This window comes from Panthera pardus, unplaced genomic scaffold (assembly GCF_024362965.1).
Source record: "Panthera pardus isolate Hobbes unplaced genomic scaffold, ASM2436296v1 HiC_scaffold_11, whole genome shotgun sequence".
NCBI classification, from domain to species: Eukaryota; Metazoa; Chordata; class Mammalia; order Carnivora; family Felidae; genus Panthera; species Panthera pardus.
Genome location: NW_026526666.1, coordinates 100,135,065 through 100,152,965, shown reverse-complemented (window position 1 = coordinate 100,152,965; position 17,901 = coordinate 100,135,065). Strand labels below are relative to the sequence as shown.

The 17,901-nt window shown below is 58.9% G+C and overlaps 2 protein-coding genes across 12 annotated transcripts in view; both read left to right on the top strand.

Annotated features, from left to right (window-relative positions):
• The window catches only part of H6PD (hexose-6-phosphate dehydrogenase/glucose 1-dehydrogenase), a 31,613-nt gene extending 19,488 nt beyond the window's left edge, over window positions 1–12,125 (top strand). For all 11 annotated transcript variants that reach the window (XM_019461297.2, XM_019461299.2, XM_019461303.2 and 8 more), the window contains 2 exons: window positions 4,292–4,561; window positions 5,682–12,125. In XM_019461297.2, coding sequence (XP_019316842.2) covers window positions 4,292–4,561; window positions 5,682–7,045 — 1,634 coding nt within the window. In that variant the 3' untranslated portion in view covers window positions 7,046–12,125. The remainder of the gene's footprint in view (window positions 1–4,291; window positions 4,562–5,681) is intronic.
• A 3,752-nt stretch (window positions 12,126–15,877) lies between these two features.
• SPSB1 (splA/ryanodine receptor domain and SOCS box containing 1) overlaps window positions 15,878–17,901 on the top strand; it is an 82,499-nt gene continuing 80,475 nt past the window's right edge. The window contains exon 1 of the mRNA XM_053899020.1: window positions 15,878–17,289. The gene's annotated coding sequence lies outside the window, so the exon portion shown is untranslated. The remainder of the gene's footprint in view (window positions 17,290–17,901) is intronic.

The following is a 17,901-nucleotide window of genomic DNA, read 5'->3' as shown; positions in this document are numbered from 1 at the left end:
CAAGGCCCTGTCTGTCTGCTCGCGCTCGATTTCTGCTGTTCCGAGTCACAGACTGGCTGCTTCTGCCAGGCCGGGCTTACGTCGTCGTATGAACCGTGTGTTGGGGCCTCCGTGGCCCGGCCCCGGCAGGCATTGGGTCCCTGACCTTTGACCTAGAGCCATCCTTCCAGAGCCCAGCTCAGGTTGCTTCCCCCACTCCACTCCTGACATCCGCTGGTGCTCATGCCATTCAGCACCCCCCTCCCGAGTGGCACGTTCACTTGTATGGTTGTTAAAAACTGGGAGTGGTAGGAAGTTAAAAAGGAGGCGTTTGCGTGGTAAGAATTGCGGGCTCTGGAGCTAACTGCCCGAGTCTGATCGCATTTTTACCTCTTTGTCAGCTCTGTGGCCTTGGACAAGTCACCTAACTTCTCTGAACCTTCGTTTCCTTGTATTTTTAAAATTAAAATGTGTATTTTAAAAAAATATGTATTTATTTTTGGGAGAGCGCAAGTGGGGGAAGGGCAGAGAGAGAGGGGGACACAGGATTCGAAGCGGGCTCTGCGCTGACCGCAGAGCGCCCCGTGTGGGGCTCGAACTCACGAGCTGCGAGGTCACGACCTGAGCCCGAAGTCAGACACTCAACTGACTGAGCCACCCACGTGTCCCTTAAAACTTGTATTTTAAAAGTAAGACCTGCTTATATATCAGTATTGTGAGGAGTAAAGGGACTGATGAACACTGTTATTATATAGTTATTATCTGTTCTTGATGTCCTTCTTCTCAGCCGTATCGTAAGAACTTTGAAGACCAGAGCCCTGTGGGGCTGGAGGAGCTCAGGCACCGTTTCAGCGGGCGGGCACTTTGGGCATTTCGGTTGGCACAGCCGGGCTGGATTCTCCCACTCTTTCAGGGCTTAGCGTGGCCAGGGTTGCACCCTCAAGTTCTGGCCGAGAGCAAGAGTCAGACTCCTGCCCCTGAGGACAGAGGTGCCTTCTGGCCAGCAGGTTCCTGGGTCCATTTCTTGCCCCGCGACACGGTGTTCCGTCGGGCGTGGCACATTGGGCTGAATTCAGGGCACGTTCCGCCAGTCATGGCCTGGCCCTCCTCGCCGCCCAGCTGGCAGGAGCACGCACCACGAGCCTGGTTGGGGCAGGTGGCTCAGGACTGGTGCCGAGGACCCCGGGTGGCTCCTGTGAGGGAGCGTGCGGGGCCAGCCAGGTCTGAATTAGGGGCCACTTCTTTTTGCTTGTTTGAATTAAATATTAACTAGATCAAAAAGAATTCATACTAAATATATGTAGGACGTGTAAGAACTACGATATAACACATCGAGTGTACCCACCAAGCCGTTCTTTCAAAAGTTTATTTATTTATTTATTTTTGAAAGAGAGGGAGAGTGAGCAGGGGAGGGGCAGAGAGAGAGGGAGACACAGGATCTGGAGCAAGCTCCAGGTTCCGAGCTGTCAGCACAGAGCCTAACATGGGGCTCGAACCCACAAACCGTGAGATCGTGATCTGAGCTGAAGTCGGACGCTCAACCGACTGAGCCACCTAGGCGCCCCCCAACCAAACCATTTAAAAAAATTTTTTAAGTTTATTTACTAAGAGAGAGAGAGCACAAGTGGGGGGTGGGGCAGAGAGAGAGGGAGAAAGAATCCCAAGCAGGCTGATATGGGGCTTAAACTCACAAACCCTGAGATCATGACCTGAGCTGAAGTTGGCCGCTTAGCCGACTGAGCCACCCAGGCGCCCTGTTTTTAAAAAGAGCTTTATTGTGTCTTTCCCCAAATTCTGTCCCATTTCCTCCCCTTCACTATTCCAGATCTGGGGTAGGTTACTGTCTTCATTGTTTGTGGGTAAGTCTGATTCCGTAAACAGTATATTGTTTCATCCTGAAGGAGAGGCATACCGTGCGTGTGCGTGTGTGTGTGTGTGATTGCGTGTGAGTGTGGGTCTTTCTGCCCCTTTATCCTGCAGTCAGGATAGTCTCGTCAGATCTGTCTTCTCATGACTGACTCTTTTCAGATGTTTCTTATCCATAAAACCCATCCGTGGAATTTCTGACTGCCAGACGTACTTTTCGTTTGTTGACGTTGTGTTTATAGTAGTCATTTCCTATCCTGTTTTCAAAATTTTTATTTTATCAAAGCAATCCTGTTTCTTCCTCCTGACGTGATACTTTTGCGATTGATTCGTGATGACGTGTAGATGTCCGTTTTCTCTGCTGCCCGGTGTCCCGTGGGTGCGGCTGCGGGGCCGTGTCGGGTGCGAGGCCAGCAGCAGTGGGCGGACAGGTGCGGCGCCTATTCTGCGGGACTCCTGTGCGTGGCAGGGGGAGAGACGGACGGGCACTGAGGCAGTCAGCGGGGCTTGTGGAAGACAGGGCCCCCGGACAGCCCCGGGGGTGCAGGCCAAGAGGTCAGTACAACCCTCCAGAAGCCGAGACTTGTAGGGCATTAGGAGTTGCCGGGCAAAAGAAGCAATCCTGAGTTCTAGATGATTCACACAAAGCCTTTGACGGACGATTGCCCCTCCTGCCGTGATGGCAGACTCTCTCTGTCCAAGGCTCCGAACCGGCCTGGGCGTTGGCCGGTCGGCGGAATATGAACCAGGCCATGTGAGGGGTTGTGCATTTGAATCCGAAGCTCTACGCCTGTTGGGTTGTGTGTATCCGAGGCACCGATAATCAGACCTCGTGCTGCGTCCGGAGGATATTGTGGAGTCGAGCGTGGGCTCGGCCAGCTCCCGACTCTGCTGGGACGAGCCCTAGACGGCTGGCTCTTCCCTCCGGCGTGGAACAGGGATAACCGTGGGCGCTGCCCCTCGGGAGCCTGTGGGCAGGTGGGGGGCTGCCGCCGCGGGGCTCTGTGCTCGGTGTTGTCTGTGTCGCTCTCCTTCACCCTGTCACCCTGTCCACCTGCCAACTCGGCGTCCTCCCCTGGATGTCTTAGTCTTCAACACACCCAGGGGAACTCATGGCTTCCCCTCCGCCAGACTGTTCCTCTCCCCGTGGCCCTCTACCGCTGCCCGTCCTTGGCTCAGGCCCCAAATCTAGCAGTTCTCTTGTGCCTACCCCCAGCGGTCATCAGGTCCCGTCACTTCTGCCCCCAGAACAGATCGTCCACTCCCTCCGGCTCCTCTGCTGCCACATCAGCCCCAGCCCGGTTGCCTTTCCGCTGGGGCAACCGCACAGCCTCCTCCTTGGCCTCCTTGGCCTGCACCGTTCTCCCCGCAGTGGGCCAGGATCGTGTCTCTTCCTGCATCATTCTCCCCACCTGCTTCCTCTGAATGCGGACCCACGTGCCACCAGCCCCTGCCCTCCTGGCCTCTCCGTCTTGCTCACCTTCCGTTAGGCCCTCCCAGCCGAGCTCTTTCCCGCCTCGGGCTGTCTGCGCCCGAAGGCTTCCCCGCCAGTCTTTCCCTCGCTTTTGGCAGCGCTGACTCCCCTGCCCTCAGAGGACCCGCCCTTTGCCCTCTTCTGACTCTCTGTCTCTAATTCCTTCGTTGACTTATTTTTTCCTCCCTCCCACTGAAAGCTGAGGACAGGGACCTCCTCGGCCCCTGCACGCTGCCTGGCACATTTGTGCCCTTGGTAACGGGGTGGCACCTGTTAGCCCCACTTAATGGCGGGATGCAGGGACAGACCCAGGAGTCGGGTAACGCCCAGGACCACGCTAGCAGGCGGCAGCCAGAGCCCAGAGCCCAGGCGCTCGCCTCGATGCTGCGGCCTCCTGCGGGGCCACACCTCCCTCCCAGCTGACGCCTGGGGAGGGTCGGGAGTCCGGCCACAGATCTGCAGGTAAATGCAGTCTGGCCTTCTCCGGGACCAGACCCTTCACTGTGCAGATTCCCGGGAAGGCCCAAGGGTTTGACAGCTTCACTTAGAGTGTTCAGAGACACCCTCCTTCCTTCTCTTAATTGAGATTTGCTCTGACATAAGTCATGTTTGGAAGTTCTACGGACTGGGGGATGAAGACGGCAGGGGCAGGCGGCAGGGACAGGGGGCCAGGTGTGCCTTGGGGAAGTCTGGCATGTTGCCCTCTTTTTTTTTTTTTTAAGCTTATTCATTTTGAGAGAGAGAGTGAGCATGAGTGGGGAAGGGGTGGAGAGAGAGGAAGACAGAGAATCCCAAGCAGGCTCCACACTGCCAGTGCACAGCCCATCGCGGGGCCCGATCCCTGTGAGAGCGTGACCCGAGCTGAAACAAAGAGTCGGACGCTCAGCCGACTAAGCCCCCCCCCCCCCGCCCCCATCACCAGGCACCCCGCTGACTGTTCCTTACAGCCTCTGATTCCTCTCTGCTGTACAGGCCGCACCAGCTTCTACGAGGAGTACGGCGTCATTCGCGACGTGCTCCAGAACCACCTGACCGAGGTCCTCACCCTCGTGGCCATGGAGCTGCCCCACAACATCAGCAGCTCAGAGTCTGTGCTCCAGCACAAGCTCCGGGCCTTCCGGGCTCTGCGGGGCCTGCAGAAGGGCAGCGCCGTCCTGGGCCAGTACCAGGCATACAGCGAGCAGGTGCGCAGAGAGCAGCAGAAGCCGGACAGCTTCCACAGCCTGACGCCGACCTTCGCAGGTGGGCTCGGGGGCCGGGCGTGGGCAGCCGCCGCCGGGGGCAGCTTTCCAGGCTCAAACACGCTTCGCTTTGGGTTGGAAGGGACCTCGGGTGGGGTGTTCACGAGGGTGCTTGTCGGCGAGGAGGAGATTCCTTTGGCTCTCCGGCCTCCCCCATCTTAAAGCGGTAGGTCACCTGTTGGGTCCGTGTGGGGGTAGGGCACCCGGTAGTCATCTCGGTTCGGGCCACGTCCACACACACCCGCAGAGCTCTCTGAGCCGGGTTCAGACCTGGCCCCCCCCTTACATCTAGCCCCCAGTGAGGCTGCGGTTGTGTCCGGGCCCAGCCCGGGCCCCCTCCAGCAGGCAGTCACCCTGCGGCTCAGACAGATGTCCACCGGCGACATCCCATGGACAGTTCCACGGGCCCAGAGCGTTCCTGGAGAGGGCTGGCTCCCTAATGTCGCAGGCAGTAAACTCCACTACAAGAGCAGTGGCTGTTTATTGGGCACTTACGACGTGCCAGGCACTTTTTGCATGTTACCTCGTTAAATCCTCGCATGCACAAACCCGCGAGGCAGGTATGATTATCATCCCCATTTAAAGGTCAGGAAATGAGAGGCTCGGTGAGGGTGGCACAGACTTGCCCAGGGTCGTGCAGAGAGAGGACTTGGGAAAACCAGGCTAGGAACACACGTCAGGAGCACGCTCAGCTTCTGGTTCTTACGGCCGTGACGGCGCCCTGCAGGCCCCTTTACCCGCACACCACCCTGCCTCAGGTACCCCTGGGTGCTCTGCGGACTGGAGGGAAGCGTTCCTTCCCGGCCGGAGTCGGGGTTGGCCCGACCTCACCCCCACCGCGAGACTTTGGTTGTCTCTCAGGGGGACTGGGACTCTAAGGTACCTCACTCACGGAGGTGGGAGTCCGAGGTGGCCCAGAGGCTGCATTTCGAGCGCTGGCTGGCAGGAGAAGATGCTGGAAAGGGTGAACATAGCAAGGTCACGGGTGCTCCACAGGCTGCCTGCAGGAGGGGGCAGCAAGGAGAAGGGCTGGCGGAGGTGAGGAAGGGAAGGCCGGCGCCCCGGGAAGTCCTTGGTTCTCTGTGCCAGAGCGTGAGCCCTGCCGTCCCCTGTCACCTCAGGCGTCCTCGTTCACATGGACAACCTTCGCTGGGAGGGCGTCCCTTTCATCCTGATGTCCGGCAAAGCCTTGGATGAGAGAGTGGGCTACGCGCGCATCTTGTTCAGGAACCAGGCTTACTGTGTCCAGAACGACGAGCACTGGGTCGCCGACCAGAGCCGGTGCCTCCCTCGGCAGATCGTCTTCTACATCGGACACGGTGAGCTGGGCAGCCCTGCCGTGCTGGTCAGTCGGAACCTGTTCAGGCCCTCCCTGCCCCCCGAGAGCTGGAAGGAGCTGGGGGCCCGGCCGGGGCTCCGCCTCTTCGGCCGCCCGCTGTCCGATTTCTATGCCTACAGCCCCGTGAGGGAGCAGGACGCCTACTCCGTCCTCATATCTCACATCTTCCACGGCCGAAAGGACTCCTTCGTCACCACGGAGAACCTGCTGGCCTCCTGGGGCTTCTGGACCCCCCTGCTGGACGGCCTGGCCCACGAGGTCCCGCGCCTCTACCCGGGAGGCGCTGAGAACGGGCACCTGTTGGACTTCGAGTTCGGCGGCGCCCGGCTGTGCTTCTCGCAGCAGCAGCCGGAGCAGCTGGTGCCGGGGCCCGGCCCCGCGCCGATGCCCAGCGGCTTCCAGGTTCTCAAGGCCAGGTACCGAGAGAGCCCGCTGATCTCAGCCTGGCCCGAGGAGCTGATCGCGAAGCTGGCCGACGACATCGAGGCCACGGCCGTGCGGGCCGTGCGGCGCTTTGGCGCGTTCCACCTGGCGCTGTCCGGCGGCTCGAGCCCCGTGCCCCTGTTCCAGCAGCTGGCCACCAGGCACTACGGCTTCCCCTGGGCCCACACGCACCTGTGGCTGGTGGACGAGCGCTGTGTCCCGCTCTGGGACCCCGAGTCCAACTTCCAGCACCTGCAGACCCACCTCCTCCAGCACATCAGGGTCCCCTACTACAACATTCACCCCATGCCCGTGCATCTGCGCCAGCGGCTGTGCGCCGAGGAGGACCAGGGCGCCCAGACGTACGCCAGCGAGATCTCGGCCCTGGTGGCCAACAGCAGCTTCGACCTGGTGCTGCTGGGCATGGGCGCGGACGGGCACACGGCCTCCCTCTTCCCGCAGTCGCCCAGCGGCCTGGACGGCGAGCAGCTGGTCGTGCTGACCGAGAGCCCCTCCAGGCCGTTCCAGCGCATGAGCCTCAGCCTGCCCCTCATCAACCGCGCCAGGAAGGTGGCGGTCCTGGTCATGGGCAGGGTGAAGCGTGAGATCACCGTGCTGGTGAGCCGCGTGGGCCACGAGCCCAAGAAATGGCCCATTTCGGGCGTCCTGCCTACTTCCGGCCAGCTGGTTTGGTACATGGACTATGAGGCGTTTCTGGGATGAGGGCCCCAGGGGCCTCTGCTCACTCCCGCTCTCGCTCTCCCCGTACTGTCCCCTCTCCCCGTCCTGCCACCTGCCCTGGCTGCCTGGAACCCGATGCCTCGGGGCTAGGCCGCCAGAGAGGAAAGGACGAGGCCTTATCCCAGTCCCTTTGACGGTCCCTGTCTAGTTGTGGTGGGTAGACACAGGTGCAAGGAAGAAACGGAGTTTCTGCTCTTGAGAAGTTTCCGGTCCCGTTCGGGAGAGAAGTATCCACCCTAAGAGCGTACCTGTGGCCTTTCCCCATGAACACCAGCAGCACAGAACCGGGCGGGGGGGAAGGCTCCCAACTCCGGCAAGAACGCCGTGATTAGGTTAACCCAGGAAGGCTTCCCGGAGGGGGTGATCCTTGAGCTGGCTCCCACGGGAACAGACCACGGATGGTAGAGAGAAGGGACACAGGTGTCCACCGGGTGCAGAGCCCACGCAGAGCAGGTTGCTGGGAACTGTCCGGAGACCTCGAGTTGGCCGAGTCGCCGTTTCTTCTGTCCCCTCCTCCCCTTCTTCCTGAGCCTCTGACATTTAGCCTTCTGTTCTGGCCTCTTGGTGGCTGTCTCTCCTGCTCCCTCTGGGTTCCCTTCCTCTCGGTTCTGACTCTGACGATGGTGGGGTCTTTTCTCATCCCTCGGTCTCTCTGCTGCCCCCCAGAGGGCTGGATGGTAGCGTTACACAGCAACAAACACAAGGAAGTTAAAAGGTCCCAGAGATCTCGCAGCTTTCTCTGCGTCGGGGGAGGTCCCCGCCTGCTCTCCCTCCTCCAGCCGGCCCCCTGCCCCCTTCGCGATGCACGGTGCGCAGAGATGATTCGGCCATTCCAGGGATCCCCCACTTATGAGGGTCCTCTGTACCTCAGGGGACTTCTGGTGGGCGTTTCCACTCTCAGTATACCCTCTTGCTTTACCAGGAAAGATCCAGTTAAGTTTTTCTCTGATGGTGACACATCATATGTGGGGAGAGACACCGTGCAAACGGTCCCCACCATCCAGGTGCTCTGATCTGACCAGACGGGAGTCAGGCCCCCTCGGTGGGGCAGCTGCGGCCTACTAGGGGACATGGCGGGTTCGCGGGGCCATGGGGGGTGGGGGGGAGGGGGCAGGCGTCCCACCGACTATGCTCCCTCCCAGTGGATGATGCCGGATGGAGCGACCTACTTGCTGTCCACCGTCCCCTCCCGCTAACACACTGTGAAAGAGCTGGGAAAAGAAATAGGTAGCTTCTCTTTAAGAGGAGCGTGGCTGCTCTGTTCCTGGTTAGTGGTGGGTCAGTAATGCCTGTTTTTCCGAAACCCCCAAGGTTCCGGCGGGGGAGGGGGACGGCGGTGAGTCTGAAATTCTTTTAAAAAATATTTTCACGTATTGAATTTGTATTCCAGCTTCCTGCAGAGTCATGCCCCCAAGACAGGACTGTAAAGGAATGAGACCGATCTTTCTGTGACTGCTGTCTTGTTTTAAAGTCACACGTTGTGTCCGGTGTGGGTGCCCCACAGAGAGCTTTCCTTGGGGAGGAGGAGCCCGGCCAAATCTGTTTCTCTACTTTTGATTGTTTACACTTCCTTCAAGGCGATGGATTTAAAAGAATTCTGGTCTCGCTTTGAGATGTGTGCGTGTGAATCTGGTGCCTGGGAGGGGGGCTCTCCATGTGGAAGGCTCTGTTCTTAAAATTCCCCTGACCTCCAGCGACCCGTCCAGACAGGACACCTCTCTTTGCACCAACAGAGCTCCCCTTGGCGAGGCAGAACCCCAGTGCCGGGTCGGGAAGTCTCTCTTTCTGGAGGGTCGGCATTTTAGCTTTTAGGCACCTGGCTGGCCAGCGGGCATGAGAGGACGTGGGTGGCTGCAGGCCGGGTGCCACCTGTGACCACATGGGGGCGCTCTCGCGCCATCCCTGCCCTCTCCACGTGTGACCAGAGAGGAGCCCCCTCCTAGCAGTTCCCGGGTGCGTTTCTTCCCATTTTCACGTTCTGCCTCCCTGGGCTGCTGGCCCCGAGCACCGCCCGTGTGTTCCTTGGGAAACTTCGTCCTCTGCGGCTGCAGCACTGAGAGAAAGGGCCCCCCACGTGCCCACGGAGGCCTCCAGGATGTAGGGCCAGCAGGCTTCTTATGTCACCATTCTGAATTACAGTGAGTCGGTGCGGGGGTGAGCCCAGGACGTCCGGTGCTTAGAGGAGGGCCCTGCCTCAGAATGCCCCCTTCATCTGTGTGCACGGGATGGGGGGGGGGGGCAGAGGGGCTCAGGATCCTCCTCTCCACGGTCAAGTGCCGTCTTAAAAATCACACCAGCAAAGGCCACCAGGAGACACAGCCAGTAACTCCGCGTCTGAGTCTCCCTTTCCCTCCCTTGTCCCTGTGCTGGGAAGAAGCCGTTCTCAGAACCGGGCCCCCGGGGGGTGAAAGCCTTCACCCTCTCTGGACCCCGATCCTCAGCAAGAAACACACCTTCTCTGGGGAGTCAGCCGTCACTCAGGCTTTGCTCGCTCGGTCTCTGCTACCCTGTCAGCCACCCCGTGAGGCAAGTGGAGGGGTCCTTGTTTACTGATGGCTTGGAAGCTGAAGCTGGAGGCCTCTGATGACCACAGGGGTGCTGGCCCCGTGGCGCCCCCTCCTGCCCAGAACGGCGGTTCCGGTTCCGGAGCGGCTCCCTGGGGAGGCAGTCAGCGGCCTGTGTGCCCTCGCCGTCGCTGTCGACCTGGACGAGGCGAGGCGGAAGGGCCCCTCCTCGTCAAATTAGCATCTCTAGAACGAGCATATTACCATTTGTCGTGGGGAAAGAGTTGAGGGACTTTCCAGGTGGTTGTAGGCTGAGAGTCTGATTTTGATCTGGGAGCAAAGGTTTCTGCTAACCGCACGTGAAAATAGTCGCGTCTTGATGACCCTCCCTGCTTCTTGTCTCTGCAGACAGCGGCTTCTTCCCACCGCCACCCCCGTTAGCCGCAGAATCCAAGCTCTGCCAGTGACCTGGCTGGGAACACTCCTCCAGGGGAGTGCTCCCGAAGGCACAGGCTCGTGTCCCCAGGCCCAGGGCTTTGCCTGGGTCCCTCCTCTCCCCGTTGGCACAGAGAGCTGAGGACAGTGTGACAGAGAAAGGGAGAAGCTTCCACAGAACCGTGTGTGTGTGTGTGTGTGTGTGTGTGTGGCAGGGCGGGGTGTTGCGTGCAATTCAGTTTTCCGGAACAAACAATTTGTTCCCATAAAAACATATGCAGCCTCACATAAGCAGACTCGGCATCAGTTTTATCCAGTTCGATTTTGTCCTCAGCACCCGGGACCCTGCAGAACTCAGTCCGCTTGAGAGAAGCTGCCTGGCAGCGTGTTCCGGAAGGAGGGCTACCTGGCAGCATTTTCGGGAAGGAGCAAGGCACAGGAAAGGCCAGTGGCGCCCTCGGCAGGCTAGCGCCATCTGCACGCGCTCACCCTTTGAAACACAAAGGCTGGAGGGGCCAGGGCCTTAAGAGGGCGGCCGCCTCCCAGTGTCGCCAGGCTGGCCGCCGGCCGGCCGCATGCTTACCCGTAGCCTCTGCTGCCTGTCCCCCTCCCGTGCCCCCCTGGCCACCCTCCAGGTGGCCCCTCCTGGAGGAAGAGGGTCAGGGCCCTGCCTGCCGTCTTCCCTCTGCCAACCGGTGGGTCACCCAAGCCACAGTCCCCGTGGTCCGGCGTCCGCCTCGTGCTGCCGGCATGGGGCTCGAGGTGGGCGCCGCATGGTCTTGGATTCCCCCGCCTCTTGGAGCCCGGTCAGCTAGAGCAGGGCGCCGCCCCCGTTTAGAGCTGCCTTCCCTCCCCTGGGGAGCAGGAACCAGGGAGCAGCTTGTGTTCCCGAGGACCTGCCGCGGCCGTGGCCGAGGTCCTCTCCGGGGCCTGCGCTCCCACCCCCCGCACCGGCAGCCCGAGGTGGGGGGTGAGCGCGTGAGCGCGGCACCTGAGGTCCCAGGCCTGTCGCTACGCAAGGTGCAAGCTCAGTAATGCTGTCACCAGCACGAGACAGGGGCAGCGAGAGATTTGAGGAGGCATTTCCGAAATCCTAGCAATCTGGGGAGAACGATCCCTTTGGGGGAAACTTCCTCTCCAGCCGGCTTCCGGGGGCGCATCTGTTGGCAAAGCGGATCCCCCGCCCCATCCTGGGACGTGTCCGCGCCTCTGTGTCTGCCCAGAAGGCTGGACGGGGCGGAGGTCTAGATTAATTGTGCTTCTGCTTACTTGTTGATTCCCAAGGCCGGTCTTTGCGCGGACCGCTCGTGCTGCTCTCAGGTGTTCGAAAGGAAGCCTCTGCACCTTGTCTGCCCCTCTGGTGTAGGGCCAAGGAAACGCATTTTCTTGGGCCGAGAGCCCAGGGGAGCATATTTGAATGTTAGCTTTGAAAGCGGAAGTGTAGACAGACACGGCACAAATTTGTCCAGTTTGGGTCTTTAGCTGTACCGCTACGTCAGCCTAGAAAGGTCAGTCGTAAAACGTCATGAGATTCGTAACTGGGAGAGGCCAGGACCCTGGGTTAGCGCTGATCGAGGGCCCCGAGGGCACCCGCCATGAGGTGCGCCCTGACCGCCTGCCCCTCCCGGGCCCGTCCTCTTGGAAGAACAGGGCTGAGCGCAGCCGGCAGGGCCTCTCCGCTGGGCCCGAGAGCGGTCGCTGCCCCGGACGGAGTGCAGGGCCGCGTGCTTCCAGCCGGGAAGGCCGAGTGGGTCCGGTGCCAGCGAGGGACCTGGAGGGGGTGTGGGGCCGGCGCGGGAACCAAGGCCGTGTCCGGGCGCCTCTCTGTCCCACACCGGGACACTCGGTCCTGGGCTTCTGTGCCACGGGGGGCTCCGTTCCCAGAGGGACTGCGTCCCGCGTGCGGTGGGGAGACTGCGGGCACGAAGGCTCCTCTCCGCCAAGCAGCAGGAATGTGCCCTGCCTTTTTGTGCAAAGAGAAACTGCCCCCGGTTTTTATGGAAATAGTGGCCACTTAAAGATGTCTCAGACCGTGAGACGCATTCAGAACCGAGTTTTTAAAATGACTTTTGTATGTCAGACGTGACACTTATTTTGTAAACAATAAAATCGTTTTGCCAAAACCCTTGCGCTCGTTCTTCCTCCGGGAGATGGAGTGGGGCGGCTTACGGACCTGGTACTGGGTACGGCACTGGGTTTGTTCTGGCAGTGGGGGAGGGACAGTTAGGTCCTGGGGGTGAGGACCTGCTTACATCCTTACGTCCCCACTGCAGACACGGGCTTGTCTGGCCCCACCAGCTGCATCCCATTTGCTTGAGGGCCCTCAGCCCGCCCCCCGCCCCATGACTGGATTTCATAGGTCCCTAAACGGTCCCCCCAGCATTGGTGGCAGCGCGACAGGTGGGGAAGACCTTGCCCAGAGGACGCGTGCTGTGGTGTCTGAGGGGGCGGCACCAGGAGGGAGCATCTCTGAAGTCCGCAGGGCCTGATGGCGTTGTTGGTCTTCTTGTGTCCTCTGCCTGATTTTCACCTCCAACCCGTGCCATGTTCCCAGGAACATAAGGACTCTGGGGGAGTCCAACGAAACTCCAGAACTACTGGGGGTACAGGAGCCAGAGATTTGCTGGTTGTGGGACCCAGGCACATTTGGTGACCTCACAAGGCAGCACCAGGAGCCGCAGGCACATCCACAAGGGGCGAGGTCCCCAGGGACCGAGAGGCACAGGGGACAGACACACGCCCAGAGTCCCCAGTGGAAGAAGGGAAGGCCCGTGGGCGGTAATGAAGGCTGGAAACCAGAGGCCGTAGTCAGTTCTTGACCGTGACTTTGCCTGGGAAGTGCGCAGAGAACAGACTTCCTGAGGGGGGGGTGGCCCTGAGCTGGGGGACAAATCAGTGTCGGTTTCCCACTCTCTGCAGGGAAGGTGGTGCCGTCCTTCCAGAAACACGGGGAGGCAGGCTCCCCGCCTACTGACACCTGAGGCTTCGCGGCCCAGCTAGTGTCCGTGAAGGCGGTCCTGGAGAGTCACCCGTACCTGCTCCCCCCCCCCCCCCCCGGTGAGCCTCCCTGGACTGTGTCCGGGGGTCCTGGCGGCTCAAGACATCCAGTGCCCACAGCCGCAGCGACTGGTTCGGGGGGTCCTGTGGCCCAAGTCGGTCAAATCAGAGTGCGTCCAAGGACATGGCCAGAAGCGACTCCCTGTCCCTAGACCCCAGCCTGAGGGCATGTCGCCCTGGGCGCCCTGGTGGGCAGCCATCTGCCCACCACTGGGGACCGAGGGCTTCACCTTGCGAGAATGGGGCTGTCACCTGTGGCAGGGAACGCAAGAGCCACTGCAGCTGGGGGTGGGGGTGGAGGGTGTCTCAGGAAGCCCAGCGGGGGCCCGACGCCGACCCGACAGGCGATCCGGGCCAAGCAAGAGGGCAGATCCCTCCGTGTAGGGCCGGGATTTCATCACTCGGGGTGCCCGCCCCGGCTCTGGCTGGCCCAGCGCTGTGCTGCTTTGGCTGTTGGTTAGTGCTTCACCTGGACCGTTCCTCCTGATTGGCCAAAGCTTTTTTTGTTTTGTTTTGTAAGTTTATTTATTTATTTTTGTTTTGACAGAGAGAGAGAGAGAGAGAGAGAGAGAGAGAGAGAGCGCACAAGCCGGGGAGGGGCAGAGAGAAGGAGAGACCGAATCCCAGGGAGGCTCTGTGCCGGTGGAGGGGGCTCAAACTCACGAACCGGGAGACCACGACTTAAGCTGAGATCAAGAGTCAGACGCTTAACCGACCGAGCCACCCAGGCGCCCCTGATTGACCAAAGCTTTTGGAAAGCAAGTCAGAAGGGCGGGAGGGAGGGCTGTGCAGACAACAGAAGGAGGTTTTGGTGGACACGCTCAGGAGGTGCTGGCCTAAATGTCTCCTCCAGAGGCCCCTACCGGCTCTGTGGAGCCACTGCCAGAGCCCTGGAGGCCGTCAGCCTGCCTGCCCGGCCCCCGACAGAAGGGGACTGCCCTCTGTTCTCTCCCCCATCTGCCCAGCCGTCCCTGACCTGTCCGCTGAGGACCCAGACCTCAGAGGCTCTGGGTATGTACCGTGCAGGCGGTGTGTGAATGAGTGAATGAATGAATGAATGAATGAAGGGCAGTCAGGAAAGCAGGGCAAGAATCGTCAGCTGGAAGGGTTCAGGGCTTGTCCAGGCGTCATCGTCCACAGGTCACCAGACATCGGTGCCTCCCCCCGAAAGGAGGTGCTGAGCGGGGTCATCTCGGTAATGCCGGGAGGCCACCCCAGCAGGGGCCTGGGGGAGAGTCACCGAGACAGGCTCGGGACGGTGTGCTGTGGGGCCCCAGACAGGTGCCTGTGGGTGAGGAGAGGAGAACGGGGCTGGCGGCTGGGATCGCGAGGCTTCCACAGGGTGCGTCCAGCGCACGGGGCTCCTTGGTGGGTGTGGCAGGCAGAAGGGAGCCTGGTGGGTGTCATCATCTCCAGGGGGGGACCGGATCCCCTCCGTTCACAGTGGGCCGGAGTGGCAGCGGCCGCAACGGGGGCCAGAATTCATGTTGGCACCAGGGAAGATGGGCACGGGCTGACCCCACGCCTGGCACTTTCCCACTTACTGTAGGTGGAGAGCAAGACCGGGAGGTCCGTGCGGCTGCAGGGCCTTGGCAGGTGTGATGTGCCTGCTCCGCCTCACCCACCCCTGCGTCCTGCACGGACACAGCCCCTCCCCTCTCTCATCCCAAGCCCTGGGCCTGTGGCAACTGCCGATGTATTTTTTGTTGGAAGAAGCATTGTTGGAAATAATCAGTTACGCCCTCCCTCCACTCCATGTGCTTTTATTCATTTATTTATTTATTTTTGCTTATTTTTTGAAAGTTTATTTATTTTGAGAGAGAGAGAGAGAGAATGTGAGTGGTGGAGGGAGAGGCAGAGAGAGAGAGAGAGAGAGAGAGCGAGAGAGAGAATCCCAAGCAGGCTCTGCACTGTCAGCGTGGAGCCCGACGCAGGGCTCGAACCCGTGAACCGCGAGATCATGACCGGAACCAAAATCAAGAGTCAGACGCTTAACCGACTGAGCCACCCAGGCGCACCCCATATGCTTTTATCTTTAACTGAAAGAAAAAATAATACAGAAAAGCACAAAGATAAGAATACTAATCCATACAGATTGTCTCCACCCAGCATTAACCACTGTAAGATCTTTGCATATTGGCTTTTTTTTTAGAGAAAAACAAAATCACACATATTTTTGTATAAATATCGCATGCTTGTTGTAACTGAATTCTAACAGTGGCGAAAAGTACCCAAAGAAATGTAGGGGGACAAAATTCATTTCAATCCCCCAGAAATGAGCGGTAGTGCTACGAGGTGAACTTCTTGCAAGACAGATACAAATAGAAGAGATAAAAAATATTTTAAGGGGCGCTTGGGTGGCTCAGTTGGTTAAGCGTCCGACTGCAGCTCAGGTCATGATCTCGAGGTTTGTGAGTTCGAGCCCCGCGTCGGGCTCTGTGCTGACAGCTCGGAGCCTGGACCCTGCTTCGGATTCTGTCTCTCTGTCTCTGCCCCTTCCCCACTTGTGCTCACTCTCTCTCTCTCTCTCAAAAATAAATAAACATAAACATTTTTCTAGAAAAATGAGATCCTTTTCTTGGAGCTCATCTCATTTTCAATAGTGCATTAATAATTTTACTTCAAACTCAAGGGCTTACTGAATGCCACATAAATATTTTTTTTTTTCCACACAATACCTACACTTTCCACAAAAGTCTCTTTAACGTTAGAAGGATGTGAAATGTTTAAGAGGCTGGAGTCCTCACTGATTTGTGTGTGTGTGTGTGTGTGTGTGTGTGTGTGTGTGTCTCCTGAGTGTGCATCCTCCCTCTCTGTGCCCCATCTCATCGAGGCCGGGGCCCCCCCGTGTGCTGGCTGCATGAATCCCTCTGCCAGCACTTTCGGGGGGTGCCGGCTGACCACGCAGCCCTGCACAGCTCAGCCTCAGGGCGCCAGGCCCCAGAGAAGGGGTGCTCAGTTTAGATACCGGGCAGCTACTGGCTCAAGGCTCTGTTCCAGCCCAGGGCATCCCGCAGGGACCAAAGCCCCTTTTTCATGGAGCTTATGCTCTGCCTTCTCTTGAACCGTCCACCTCTCCTTTTTTGGGGGGTTCGTACGCCCATCTTTGGGAGGCCCCCCCACCTCCTCTGTCAGCTCTCACCATTTTAACACACAGACCGTTCGGAAGGAATGGATTTCGTAGTGGCCTCCTAGCTACGTCCACCCGCACTGCTCTGTTAAAAGTGCTCTCGAAGGTCACTAGTGACCTCCACCAGCTTGGAGCTCGTGGTCACAGGAAGCTAAGAGGCCACTGCCACCGCACAGCAGCTAACACAGTGCGAGTGAGAGGCCTCGTTTTTTCTGATGAGGTTCCCTGACTTGCCCAAGGTCACCGCTATCAAGTGGTGAAGCCCAAGGTCTGTCCGGCCCGAGTCTACACCCTTAACTACTGGGTCGTCTCAGAAGCAGGTGCTCCGGGGACAGAAGATGCTGCCATTGGGCAAACCAGCGGCTCCCAGCCAGTGGCCGACCCGCGACCAGTCCCCAGCCTCCGTCGGACTCCCAGACGCGGGCTCCAGCTGATAGAGGGGCCCCACCTTGGCCAGCTCAGCTCTTGCCTGCTTCCCCCGAGAGCGTGATCCACAGTAGAGAATGTCGTTAAGCCAGGCTGGTAGCCGGTGGGGAGGGTTACCACCAAAGCCTGCAGGCTGCACCAAACCCGGGCGACTTTGCCTGACGGCCAAGCCGGGGCTGGGCCGGAGGGTGACTCCCCATCTCTACTGCTATAATTTGCTCCTCGTTTATTCCCTGTGTTAATTGAATCACGGGGGCTGCAAAGCTGAGGTCTCTTCCCTTTCCCACTTCCAACGCGAGGGAGATAAATTGGGAAAGGTGAATCTTCTCCCCCTTGGATTTCTAGTTACGGACAAAAAACACCACACACAAGACGTGAAATGGGAAAAATCATCCACAATGCCTGCCTGCCGCTCTATCTGTTGTTTTCGTGTTCGGGGACCCCTCCCGGGACACGTGACCTTTGCCATCACAGGGGTGTGTGTTCTGCTTTATTTTAGGCGTATATTTTCATGAGCATTCTCTGTGTTTCCTCACGGTCTTCGTACCTCGTTTCCACGCGTGCGTCACATCCCGAGGGACAGCGGCGTCCGGATGAACGTTCCCCGTCCTCTGTCACTGAACACGGATGTTGAATCTAGCATTTGCCTGCTGGAGACAATGCTGTAACAGAAGGTATTCATGCGGGGGGGGGGGAGCCCCAACTTGTTTATTCTTTTAAATTTACAGAAATGTGGGGTTTAAAATGCCCCGGTAAACATGAATTACTTTGTAATTGGAAAACAAACTCCCATAGGACAGTAATTATAACGGCGGCAATAATCAGTGGCCCAGAAAGAAAAGGAGGGGAGAGTTTGCAGCCAGGGCACCAGATCCCGAAACCCTCCTTCAAGAGTCTTGAGCCCCTGGTGCTACATTTTGAGTTTTCCGGGGAGTTTGAGATTCCCGGGCCACCGGGTTACTTTTTACCCGAATTGTGGCTTCATCACTGGCTATTTTCTAATTTAAAAAAAAATTTTTTTTTTCAAGTTTATCTATTTTGAGAGAGAGAGAGAGAGAGAGAGTGCACGTGCACACGTGTGGGAGGGGCAGAGAGGAGGAGACACAGAATCCCGAGCAGGCTCAACACCATCAGCACAGAGCCCGACGCGGGGCTCGAACTCACGAGCCCGAGAGATCATGACCTGAGCTGAGATCAGACTTGACCGACTGCACCCGCCAGGCGCCCCTTCGTCACCTCCTGTTTTAACCTTGGGTTGCAAGTGACGGAAGCCCAACTTCAAACGA